Genomic DNA, 13189 nt, shown 5'->3' on the forward strand with positions numbered 1-13189 from the left:
GAGGAAGTAGAGGGAAGGTGACACCGCAATCACTGACAGTGCTTGTGTGACAGGCCCTGGTCTGGATATGGATTTCGGTGGACTCTTCAAGTTCTGTATTCTCATCTGCACTGAAGGGAACAGTGGCTTCCTGCACAGAGCCGTCTCCCCCCTCAGCACAGCACAAGGGTAACTTTACAGTCTGGGGCCTGAAGAACAGTTTAACTGGAAATGAACTTGACCACACTTTGACAACGACATAGGGGGTGCAGAGAGAGCTGCAGGGGACTGTGCAGCCTGATCACTCAACATAGAGACAGACTTCGGGGGTGCCAGATCAGGTGCACATGTGTGGCAGAGGCTAGTCCTCCAGGGGACATTTTGTGCAAATTTCTGGTAGAGCAGCCTTATTATCACACTAAATATGGAGGTAAATTAGGAGGGAATAGTTGACCAGAGAAAGTGGCATGGAAGGACCTGTGTGACATGGTGGTGAGCGCTGATTTTTTTAGTACACTGTTTGGGCCTCAGCCCTGTGAGATCATTCAAATGAGAGATGGAAAAGACCTCCTGTATTAGGTCATCCAGCCCAGCCCCTCCAGAGCAGGCTGACCCTTTGGTGTACTTTCCAGAGCACCATCCAGTTTTTCAAGTGATTCAACTGATGGAGTTTCCACCACCTCCCAGAGGGTGCAGAAAGGTGGTGCCTGAGCCTGATGACCTGGGTTATGATTTGCTCGTGTCTCATGATGAAGATCCAGTGATGGTGTATTTGGAGAGAGATGTGTGGTAGTCCTGCCTCTGCCACCAACCTGCACGTGACTGCATGTGGATGACCTCAGCTCTGCTCATCCCTGTCCCTTCCATAGATGGAGGCGGCACTGGGCTCCTGTAGTCCAGGCATGCTGAGACTTGGCTGAATTACCACACATACATGTCACAGTTTTCACATTTTAACCTCATTGGAGCCTCATCATTCCTGGGGAAAGAGCTGATCTTATCCTCCTGGCCATCATCCTGCCTTGATTTTGTTTCTTGTTAATCAGACGACGCAGCCCCCCCAGGCAGTGGGTGGTGACCATAGTGGTTGGGCATTTCTTGTGGTGTTTTTTTTTTAATATGTTTTTATTGATTTTTCAGAGAGAGGAAGGGAGAGTGAGAGAGAGATAGAAACATCAGTGATGAGAGAGAATCATCGATCAGCTGCCCCCCCCCCCCATGCCCTCCACTGGGGATCGAACCAGGGCAACCCAGAAATCAAACCATGATCTCCTGGTCCATGGATTGATGCTCAACCACTGAGCCAGCACCAGGCTTCTTGTCATTCTAAGTGCAGAGCTGCCATGTGATGGCACAGGTACCATCCCCGCCTCCTGACACTACATGGTGCCGTTCATTCTGCTCTCCCAGGGGTAGTATTGTCCCAGACCATCTGGTGGGACCTGGGACTGGTATCATTGTGGGGCACTATTTGTATCAACATATTGGACTTGAAGTCTTCTGGGGTGGTCTTCTAGGCTGTTCAATGCTGACATCTATCCCTATGTGACAAGGTGGTTGACCCCATGGAACAAACAAGGCTTTACCGCCCTTCATGTTGATATTCTGTGTTCCTCCTTCTTGATCTAACCAGTGATCAAAAGTTTCCCCAAAAGAGGCATTAACATTTATAGCAAATAGTTGGTCATTAGAATTTCTCTTAAAACCATTCCTTTTGTCAGCTTGAGAATATTAAATTTTTCAACCAGGCTCTGTAAGAATGTAGTTAAAGTACATTTCATAGTGCAGTTTGTCTCAGTAGACTTGTCATAAAACGGCCACTCTTACTGGTTTATGAAACTGTATGAAGGATGACATGAGTCACAAGTGGGGGAGGGCCTTCAGTCCAGCCTGATCCACTTCTCCCACTCTGCCGACCTGTAGCAACTTCCACCCTGTGGGCGCCCACCAGCCTTCCCTGTGTCATCACTGTGGTTTGTGGCATTTCTGTACTATCCCTGTCTTCACCCTGGTCCCTTCTCTATCTCCTGGAGCCCCCAGGCCCAAACTCCCTGGTTAGTTCACTTGTTTCTCAGTTTCTCAGGCCCCAGGGCATGGGGAAGTGGGGGGAGGGCTGTGTGAGTTGAGTTACTTGTGCTATGTTCTGTTCTGCCTTTTGTATTTGTATGTGAAATATTTCAAATATACAGACAAGAAAAGGATTTTACTTTTTAAATACTGTTTTTTGAGCTTCAGTGTGCAGTTGGGTACTTGGGTGCAGATAGGTAATGAACGCAATGATTGGGCAAGAGCTGGAACTCAGATCCTAGTCGTTGGCCCCAGATCTCTGGTTCTCCTGTGCCCACTGCTGTGGCTGGAATTCCTCATGGATGTGGTAAGGCATTGGTGACACAGCATACCATGGGTTGGAATAGCAGCACCCCAGAGACTTGAGGTCAGACTGTTGCCCGTGGCCTGGAGCAAGGCCAGGGGCAAATGCATCATCTTCCAACAGCTCTCTAGTCAGTGGCAGAGCTGAGCTGAGACCCAAACCCAAGCTCTGGCTCTGGGCTCCATCATAGGGACAGGGGGCACATTATCCCCACTGACTCACAAAATTCCTTAAGCATTATAAAAATGATGGAAGTATTGGCTATTTTTGAGAGTTTAAGGAAAGTCACCCCTGTCTTTGTGCTTCTCGCCAGATCTTGGGGAAGCTGAAGGGTCTTGCCCTGGATGCCGAGGCAGAGCTGGAAAGACAGGATGAGGTCTTGGATGTCATTGCCACTGCCGTGGACAGGACAACCTTAACTATTGACAAGCATAATCGACGAGTGAAAAAACTGACCTAAAAGGACAGAGGAGTGTAGAGGTGAGAGCTTTTGATAAGAATCATGTCTCTCGGTATGTTCTCTTCAACCCCTGCATGCTGCCTTCATAGGAAAACCACAGGAAGTCATTCTTGGGACCAGAGAGAAACTTGCCAGCCCTGCCTCAGAGGCATACCTGCCTCAGGACCAAAGGCTACTGTGAAGGCCACGGGCAGCCACCTAAGGGTCCTCTGCAGGGCGCTGAAGGTGCAGCTGCAAGAAAGGAGTTCTGCCTACAGACACGGCGAATGGCATCCCGCCAAGGCTCTCTCGAGCTGCTGGTGCATTGAGAGCACCCACGCACTCAAACACGGGGCTGAGCCGTCGCAAGCCCTGCACAGCTGCATGGTGGCTCTTCATTCAGAGGATGGGCTGAACCCAGCACCCAGGGACCACTTTGCGTGGCTTTATCCCAGGTCTCTAGCATCACCAGTAGCTGCATTGCCATTCTTTCTCCTCCCTTGTTGGGTGTAAAAGGAGGGTTTAAGCCTCTGCGAATGAAATCTGCTTTTTTCTAACTCTGTGGGTCTAAGTACTGCGCCTGCACCTGCTCCCCTCCTTGGGCCGCTAAGCAACCCACAGCCTTACTTGTTCCATCTCTCTGGTGAACAGGCTGGTTTATTTTTGGTTGTATTATAATTTTCTAATTGAAGCTAAGAGTCTGGCATACCTTGAGGTCATCATATAAACACCTGAAATACTATTTCGCTGCCTAGTTTTTACCCAAATGTGAAAATAGTACGTACTGCATCTGTTTTAAAGGTGTTGATATTTTGCCCAGACGGTTTTGCTCAGTGCTTGAATGTTGACCCATGAACCTGGAGGTCATAGTTTGATTCCCAGTCAGGGCACATGCCTGGGTTGTGGGCTCAATCCCCAGTAGAGGGCATGCAGGAGGCAGCCCATCAATGGTTTTTATCATTGATGTTTCTGTCTCTTTCTCTTTCCTCTCTCTGAAATCAATAAAAACATATTAAAAAATAAAAGGTGTTGATTTTTGCTTTTACTGCCCATTTTTATGCAGAAACGAGAGAAATGCTAGTGTTAAAATATTTTTTGAAGATACATATTGATGCTGCTTTTTGCTTGGTTTGGAGTCCATGAGAGGGCCCTTTGGGGCAATGAGGGGAAAGTGAAGTGTGCATTTCCCAGACCAGTTTGAAATAGCATTCTGGTGGGCTGTACATGGAGAGGCTCCTTAGACCTTGAAGAGTGTCTGCATTTCCTGAGATGGCGCCCGCAAGGCCATGTGCTGAGTCTGGGTGAGTTCAGGGTGACTGCACTGTGCAGCACTAGATTTCTGGGCTAACCTAATGAAGTGCCACATAGAGTAGACGATATAGCAGGAGTGCTCTCCAGGTCTGGAGGCCAGAAGTCCAAGGTCACGGTATCACAGGGCTGCTCTCCCTCCTGAGGCACCTTAGAAGCTTTCATTAGCAGAAAATTCATCTGCCAGTCTGAGTTGATGACTCAAGCCCAAAACACAGAAACCAGCCTGTTTAACCCATCTAACAATCACCAAGCTGAGGCAAAAGTTGCAAAAACCCTGACACCAAGAACTAACTCCCTCAGCCCCTGCTCCCCACCCAGGTGCTCACCTTTGCCTCCCACTGCTCCCCATCCAGGTGCTCACCTTTGCCTCCCACTGCTTCCCACCCCAGGGGCACTAACTCCACTTTTTCCTGGCCCCTCCACATCAGATACACAAACTCTTTATCTTTCTTGACCCCACCACGTAGGAGCATAAACTCTAGTTCCTTAGACTAACACACCCAAAGTGATCTAATTTTACCCTCCACTGCTCCCACTGCCAGTTCTCTGTCTTCATCTCTCATGGTTCCCACCTTACCTGGTCCGCTGTCTTTGCCTTACATTTTCACCCTGGGGAAAGACACGAGGAGAGTGGGCCTTATGATGCTCAGATGCTGGACCAGAGAAAGGAGTTGTGCAGGCAGGGTGATCTCGTGCATCCAGATAGCATGTGCCCTGATGGCTCCACCAAGCAGATCACACCCGGTCATTAGACCCTCTGGAGACTGGCATGAGGGCTGACATGAGCTCATTGTCATGTCGTGAGTGGCTCTTTGAATAAGGGCATGGTGTCTCTTGTCTTGCTCTCCCTTTCCTGAGTTGGAGCTTATCCTCTGACACTGATGTTGGGCCTGCGTGTGGGGTTGGGCTCTCCACATTCATTATTCCTGCACCAAAATCTGTCGGCCCTTTATCCTGCCAGTCATGTGAATGTATTGTCAGTTTGTCGTCACCCTGTAAAGTGTTTGCAGTTCCTAAAACTGAATGTTGTGAGTTGAGTTACTCTCTGTATCAGGGGTGGGGGATCTTTTTTCTGTCAGTTGCCATTTGGATATTTATAACATCATTCACGGACCATACAAAATTATCAACTTAAAAATTAGCTATGAAAAAAGCTAGATTTATTGAGTTTCGAGTCCTGCCTGTGGTTGCCGTGGCAGGGCCAGACCAAATGATTTTGGCCCATGAGCCCAGTGTTCCCCACCCCTGCTCTATATGAAGGTGGACACAGTGCAAGTCCCTCATCGAATGCAGCTGTGAAATCCACATTGAACCTAAATGAAACAGCTCTGACATTTCACCAAAAAGGGCTGATTCTTTTGTTTGCTTAGGGCAGGGGTCAGCAGACTTTCTATAAAAGTACAGGTAGTAATTACTTCATCTCTCGAGCCATATGGTGTCTGTCACAACATCTCAGGTCTGCTGTTTGCATGAAGGCAGCCTGGACTTGTGAGCAATGGGTGTGCTGTGTTCCAATAAAACTACCTGTGAAATCAGAATTCCATGTGTCACAAAATGTTATTCCTGTTTTGATTTTCTTCTCTCACCCAGTGAAAATTCAAATAGGTCCTTAGCATGCAGGCCATAGAAGAGCAGGTGACAGGGCTTTCTTGTGGCTGCCGTGCCTGCTTACCTGCCCAGTGGGTGTGACCGATCACTAGCTACAACCTCAGTTCAGTGTTGTCTGTCCTGGAAGGTGACTCACTGCCCTTCTTGGCCTCAAACTCAAGAGTGGCCTGAACCCTCAGCATGACACTCCTGCCAATGCCACAGCCAGGCCAGGGTTGTGGCTGGGAGACCTTCACCACCTCGTTTCCTGTGCTCAGCTGTCCAGAGCTTCACAGACATTTGGTCCTATTCCTTTTCAAGGCAGAGCTTGGAAGAGGGGCACAGTGGGGAGGGGAACAAAATGGGGAACGACCCATGCTGGTTTTCACAAGTGATTTTCCCTGGATGCACCGAATCAGCACACACAGAAATTTTAGGAGAGCAGAAAAAACAAAAATCCATCAGTCCTTGAGATATTTTCAAACACCACAAAAAACTCAACTGTATGCAGTCGGGGTGGGGATTTGGTTTGGTTTGGGGTTGGATGAAATGCCCTCTTGGAGGCAGCTGTACTGGTTGAGGCATTAGCCCTGGAGTAAGACCCCATTGCAAGGAGGCCCCTCTGAGGCCCCACCAGCCTCACCTGGGAGGAGCCCCTGCCCATGTCACTGCTGCCAGTTTAATTATTAGCTGTGGGTTTTAGTAAAAGTTGAAAGACACCCAAATTGTAGTTAGTTTTCACATTTGCAACTGATCTCCACGTCCACATGATATTTCCAGCTTTTGGCACCCTTCTGGAAACTTGGAATAGCAGTGGGCTTGTCGAGGAGGCAATTTTCCCTGATTCATTTTGAAAGTGAAAAGCCACAGGGCTGGTCCTCCAGCTCTTCTGAAGGCAAGGGTGGTCCTGCTTCCCAGAGGGCCATTTGGTCTCATCCTTCCCTCAGCTTCCTTAGCGAGAAGTAGGCCTGGGAGGTGGAGAAGGGAGGGCATCCACTCGCAGACACCAGGAGCTACTCGCCGCTGGGAGAGCCACACAGGGGCCATCTGTATTGTCCAGAGTGAAGGCCATTGAGCCTGGGCAGGGAGACATAGGCTAGAGGGCAGGGACCTGGGAGAAGGACTGGGTCAGGGCTGTGCTCTGAGGCCCTGACTGCATATCCAGGGCTCCTGCAGATGTGGACACACATCCTGAAGCTGTGGCTGCCATCCCATCACACGTGGCTGCTGCCCTGGGGTACCAGCGCCACAAGACCCTCCAGCATGTTCTCCCATCGGGTCTGAAGCAGCACCTGCTCCTCAGGGCTCTTTGCATTTTATTCACCATCTCTTATCCCCACCTCTGCCCCTTCCTCTCATACTGGGGACGGGAGTATCCCTTCCGCTCAAGCAGGACAGAGGGTTAGGCAGGGTCATGTTTCCTACATGAGTACAGGGTTCATGTCCATTGTGTGCTTGCATGTGACGTGAAGGAGGTTGTGGGCCTGCTGGATGTTTCAGGGTGTGCACAGATAGCTTGAGGCTGCTGCCCTTGGGGTCTCCTCTTTTGCACACTGAAACTGCCCCACCGCCTCAGCGCTCCCTCTGTTTCCACACCTGGCACATGCAGCTGGTGCTGGGAGGTTAATGAGGCCAGCCCTTGTCCAGAGGCTCTGGGGCAGATGCCCTGGAAAAGGGTGAGTAGCCATCGACTGGGCTCCTCCACAGTGGAGGTGAGGACAAGCAGAGAAAGCACAGCCTGAGGTCCCTGGGATGCAGCAGCTTGGGCCTTGGACTGCATTTTCCAATGGAAGTGATGCTCCAAAGGGTGGTTTGGTTCTGAATGTGGGACAACAGCATTGAGACATTCCTCTGGAGAGTGAAGATTAGAAAAGAGGATGATGGAAGCAGGTCAGAGGGCAAGGGCGGGGACCATTCCCAATACCCAGTAAGTGCTTCATCTGAAAATCATACGTTCATGTCTGCTCCAGTGTTCAGAGCATCCCCACAAGGGAGCTGTTTACTTCTGAACTCATTCTATGAGGCCAGCATTTCTCTAATACAAAACCAGACAAAAGACATTACAAGAAAAGGAAACTACAGACCATGGATGCAAAAATCCTCAACAAAATATTAGCAGATCAACAATGCATAAAATAATTATATGCAATGCCCAAGTGGGATTTATCCCAGGTTTGCAAGGCTAGTTCAGCATTCAAAAATGAATCAATATAACCCATCACATCAACAAACTAAAGAAGAAAAGTCACATGACGACATCAATGTATGTAGAAAAAGCATTTGACAAAATCCAACACCTATGCATGATGAAAACTGCCAGCAAACTAGGAACAGAGAGAACTTCCTCAACTCCATAAAGAACATCTACAAAAAATCTACATCTAGCATCATACTTAATGATGAGAAACTGGAAGCTTCCCCAGATCAGGAACAAGGCAAGGATGTTCCTTTTCACCATCCCTTTTAACATTGCACTGAAAGTCCTCTCTAATGCAATAAGACAAGGAAAGGAAATAAAAAGTACAGATTGGGAAGGAAACAATAAAACTGTCTTTGCTTGCAGGTGATATGATTGTCTATGTATAAAATCTGGGGGGGAAAAACTGTTGGAACCAACAAGTGATCGCAGCAAGTTTGCAGGGTGCACTGTTAATATACAAAGTCAATAGCCTTCCTGTACCATCAATGAAAATGTGGAATTGGGAATTAAAAACACAACATCATTTACATTAGGAACCCCAAAATGAAATATTTAGGTAGAAATCTAACAAAATATGTATAAGAGCTATACAAGGAAAATACAAAACTATGATGAAAAAAATCAAAGAGGGACTAAATAAATAGAAATTCTATATTTATGGAGATAGGGAGACTCTATGTTGTCAGATGTCAGTTGTTCCCAAGTTGATCTATAGATTGAGTGCGATCCCCATCAAAATCGCAGCAAGTTTCCCCGTGGATACCAACAAACTGATTCTAAAATTTATATAAAGAGGCAAAAGAACCAGAACAGGCAACACAATATTGAACGAGAAGCACAGAGGCAGAGCACTAACACTACCCCACTTCAAGACTACTGTAAAGCTACAGTAATCAAGATGGTGTGGTGTCAGTGAAAGAAGACAGATAGATCAATGGAACAAAATAAAAAGCCCAGAAATAGACCCACGTAAATATAGTCAACTGATCTTTGACAAAGTAGCAAAGGCAATACAATGGAGTGGAGATAGTCTTTTCAGCAAATGGTGCTGAAACAAACTGGACATCCACATGCAAAAAAATAAATAAATTTTTTTAATCTAGATACAGCCCTTATACCATTCACAAAAATTAACTCAAAACGGATTATAGGCTACATTTAAAACACAAAACTATAAAACTCTCAGAAGATAACCTAGGAGAAATCCTAGATGACCTTTGGTATGGTGATGACTTTTTAGATAGAACACTAAAGGTACAAACTGGACTAAATTAAAATTAAAAATTTCTGCTCTGTTAAAGACTGTCAAGAGAATGAGAAGACAAGCCACAGATTGGGAGAAAATATTTGCAAATGATACATCAGATAAAGGGCTGTTATCCAAAGGACTGAATGAGTGAATAAATTGTGCTGTATGCATATGATGGACTATTATTCAGTTCTAAAAAGAAATGAGCTGTTGAGCCATGAAAAGACATGGAAGAAACTGAATAAATAATAGTAAGTGAAAGAAGCCAATCTGAGAAGGCCACATATCATATTCCAAATCTATGACATTCTAGAAAAGGCAAAACTATGGAGACAGTGAAAGAATCAGGGGTTGCCAGGGGCCGGGGGCAGACAGGATGAATTGGCGGAGCACAGAGGATTTTTAGGGCCGTGAAACTACTCTGCGATACTGCAGTGGCAGATACATTTGTCTCAAACCCATAGAGTGCATCAAGAGTGGACCTAATGTAAACTATGGACCTTGGGTGATAAGGATGTGTCAGTGTGGGCTCAAATGTGGTAACAAATGTACCTGTTTGGTGTGGGATGGTGACAGTCGTAGATGCTGTTTGTATGTGGGGACAGGAAATATCTGGGAAATATCTGTGCCTTCCACTCAATTTTGCTGTGAACCTAAAACCGCTCTTTAAAAAAAAAGTACTTAAAAAAAGGAGGGAAGGAAAGGATGGAAGTAAAGGAAGGGAAGTCTCTGGGCCTGAGTAATATCAAAACCCAACAGGGTGGATTCCTTTAGGTCTCAAGACCTGAAAAGAATCCTCTGTGATTCAAGGCCTTGCGCTCTGCACCCATGACTCCACTCTCGGAATCACTCTTTTCCTTGAAAGGTAGAACATGTTCGCAGCTCAGTAGCTCTGTCAGCCTATTTCCTGCCTGTAGAATGTTGGAAGTCCAACAGTCCTTTTTCATTTTTTCCCTTTGAATCTAAAGATGCAGTTTTTCTGCTGCTGTAACCTCAGATACCTTGTGTGTCTCCTGTGTTTGTCATAGGGATGCACACCATCGGAGAGGAGGGTCCTCCACAGATCTTTCCTAGGCAACCCCATCCCATTCCTGGCTTCTGCTGAGATGGTTGTGGCAATCACAAGTCACACACTTAATCTCTTTAGCCACATTGTTGGTTTTCTCTCCAGTGCACACGTTCCCAAACACGAATCTCCTAATTTGAGCATCTTTTCGCAATCTGGACGTACTGAGAATTCCCCAAACCATCAGATGCCGGCTTATTTTTGCTTGACAGTTTCTCCCTCAATTTATCTCTTTCCTCTCATATTTTACTGTACACAACAAGAAGAAATCAGGTTGCATTTTCAGCATTTTGCTTAGAAATCTCAGGTTTATTATTATTATTTAATATATCTTTATCGATTTCAGAGAGAGGAAGGGAGAGGGAGAGAGAGAGATAGAAACATCAATGATGAGAGAATCATTGATCGGCTGCCTCCACGCCCCTGACGGGATCAAGCCTACAACCCGGGCATGTGCCCTGACCTGGGATCGAACCCCGATCGCCTGGATCCTAGGTCAACTCTCAACCACTGAGCCAAGCCCGGCAGGGCTCAGGTTTATTATTTACAAGTTTTTACCTAAGTTCTCTCTCGCCTTTTAACCAGTTCCCTGCAGTTTTCAGTGACGTGTTCCTCACTTCCTTCTGAGCACTCACTGGCAGAGTCGTTCATGTCCGTATTTCTACCAACAGCCTGTTCAAGGCAGTCGAGGCCTTTTCTATCCTCTGTCTCAAAAATTTCAAGCCATTATCTAATTCCAAAGCACTTCCACATTTTTAGGTATTTGTTCCAGGTAACAAATTTGTTGCATCCAGGTAACAGGATTTGTATTTTTTCCCCCTGGGGCTGCTATAGCAAAATTTCACAAACTGGGTGGCTTGAAAAAACAAAAATGTATTCCCTCACAGCGCTGGGGCCGGAATTCTGAAATCAGGGAGGGTGTTGGCCAGGCTGCGTCCTCATCTGGCCTCCTCCGGGCTCTTCCGAGCTCCTCCAGGTTGTTGGCAGGTTACAGCTCCTGTGGCAGCGTGATCCAGATCCCCATTTCCTTTCTGGCTGTCAGCTGGGCTGCGCTGAGCTCCCGGAGGTCATACACATTCCTCCGCCGTGGCCCCTCCGTCTTCGCACCAGCAGCAGCAGCAGTAAAACCCTTCTCATGCCGTGACTCTTGGACGTCCCTTCTGCAACCAGCTGGAGAGAAAACTCTGATTTTAAAGGGCCTTGTGCATCAGGTCAAGCCCACCCCAGTATTAATCTTAAGCCCCGCTGATCAGGGATCATGATTCCATCTGTAGAATCCTGTGGCAGCACCTAATTAGTATGTGATTGAATAACTGGGAAAAGCTGTGTGTGCACCAGACAGGAATGTCAGGGCATCTTAGAATCTGCTCCTCTGTCCCATCATCCAGGAGAGCCGGGTTCCAGCCCTCACTCCCCACTTACCCAAAGGGAGTGGACGCTCGAGCCTTGGTGCTGGCTCTTCTCACCACCAATGGGGCCTCAGAAAGTTACAGCCTGCCTCTGGACACCCATTTCTGCACCTGTAACATGGGGATCCTGAAGACCCAATGTCACAACCAGGCAGAGCTCCTGGCCCAAGGTGTTACTGCCTCTCTGCTCGACATCTGTTCTATGGTGGTGTCAGGAACTGAGCGACAGTGAAGCTGCTCCTGTTCCAGGAGTCCCTTAGTTCTGTAGTCCTGGGAGAGTCCCCTTCCTCTCTCTCACGTGTTTGAAGAGACGGAAGGAGCAGATGAAGCTCATCATGAGGGTCACAGCCATGGGGACAAGACCATCCTTGCTTTTGACCTGGTAGGTGACGTGACTGGGCACCTTCGTAGTCTCAGCAGGAACCTCTTGCTATATAGTTCCGGGCAAGCTGATGGCAGGTGACAGCAAGACTAGAATCTGCTTTGGGCTAGGGAGGTGGGGCTGGGGACTTCCAGTGAAAGTGGCCCGTTGGACACCAGCCCCATCCACGGAAACGTTCCAACTGGTTCCCCACGCTCTTCATGTTTTTCATTTATTGGTTTCTGCCATGGCACAGGTGTTTACAGCAGTGAATTTAGGACAGATGGGAGGTAATGTGGGTCCAGCAGCAAGTAGGATGCTGCCTGCTCCTGGTGACCAACTTTATTCAACAAGCACCGCTCCGCCCCTGGAGGGGATCAGTGTCCAAGGAGAGAGGGGCAGTGGGGCAGAGGGGGGTGGGCTCCTCATGTGGCACTCAGGGCTCTGGGGGCTCCCTCTGACAGAAGCAGCAGAGGAAACAAGTCAGAGGTGTCTGGAATTCTGCAGTGTGACCAGGACTAAGTGCTTCTGAAGGATATGGTGATGGATCCAGGGATTGCATGGAGAGAAGCTGACCTGTCCAGTGCCTGGTAGTCTTTCCGGAAATGGCTGCAGTCTCTGTGAGACACAGCCGGAGGTGCTCAAGATGTCAGTCCCCCAGGTCTCAGGTCTTCTCTCTCTGTGCATCAAGGCTGCAGGAACTGTGTGGGAAGGAACACTCATGCAGGAGGGCACCTGGTGGAAGGAGCAGAGGCAAGGAGACCTGGCTCTGTGCCCCAGCTCTTCATGGGGAAGACGGAAAGAGTGCAGGTCGGGGACAGGAGCAGATGGCTATGAGGCCGGATAGTAAGAAGCTGGGGAAATTCCTTGACAAGTGGAATAATGGAAACTGAGACAAAATAATTAGGCAAGGCCAAACAATTTGAGCAATTTGCAGCCAGCTAATGAATCACAAGATTTTATCTTCCCCAACCAACGACACTTAGGAACAAATGGTTTACACATTCCAGACCATCCCGGGACAGAATGGCCTCAGTCTTGGTCCCCCTTCAATAATGTTCTTTAAAAATAAAACTAACCAGAAAATAACCCTGACCCCTCTATACACACATTTTGATGAATCAACATATTGAAAGACATACCTGAAAAAGCTAACGAATATTCTGTTAAGACCCTTCCCTGAGGCCTCCCCTAGGATTTCAGCTGGCTCAAGAAAG

General features: G+C 47.7%; 1 protein-coding gene across 8 annotated transcripts in view; it reads left to right on the plus strand.

Moving 5' to 3' along the window:
- SNAP47 (synaptosome associated protein 47) overlaps positions 1-5636 on the plus strand; it is a 47596-nt gene extending 41960 nt beyond the window's left edge. For 6 of the 8 annotated variants that reach the window (XM_081135022.1, XM_081135023.1, XM_081135025.1 and 3 more), the window contains one exon: positions 2664-5636. In XM_081135022.1, the coding sequence (XP_080991148.1) occupies positions 2664-2810 (147 nt within the window). In that variant the 3' untranslated portion in view covers positions 2811-5636. The remainder of the gene's footprint in view (positions 1-2663) is intronic. The other 2 variants (XR_013998664.1, XM_081135024.1) reach the window with 2 other exon arrangements.
- The last annotated feature ends 7553 nt before the right edge of the window (positions 5637-13189 follow it).

This window comes from Miniopterus schreibersii, assembly GCF_964146895.1.
Source record: "Miniopterus schreibersii genome assembly, chromosome: 4".
In the NCBI taxonomy this organism is placed as follows: Eukaryota; Metazoa; Chordata; class Mammalia; order Chiroptera; family Miniopteridae; genus Miniopterus; species Miniopterus schreibersii.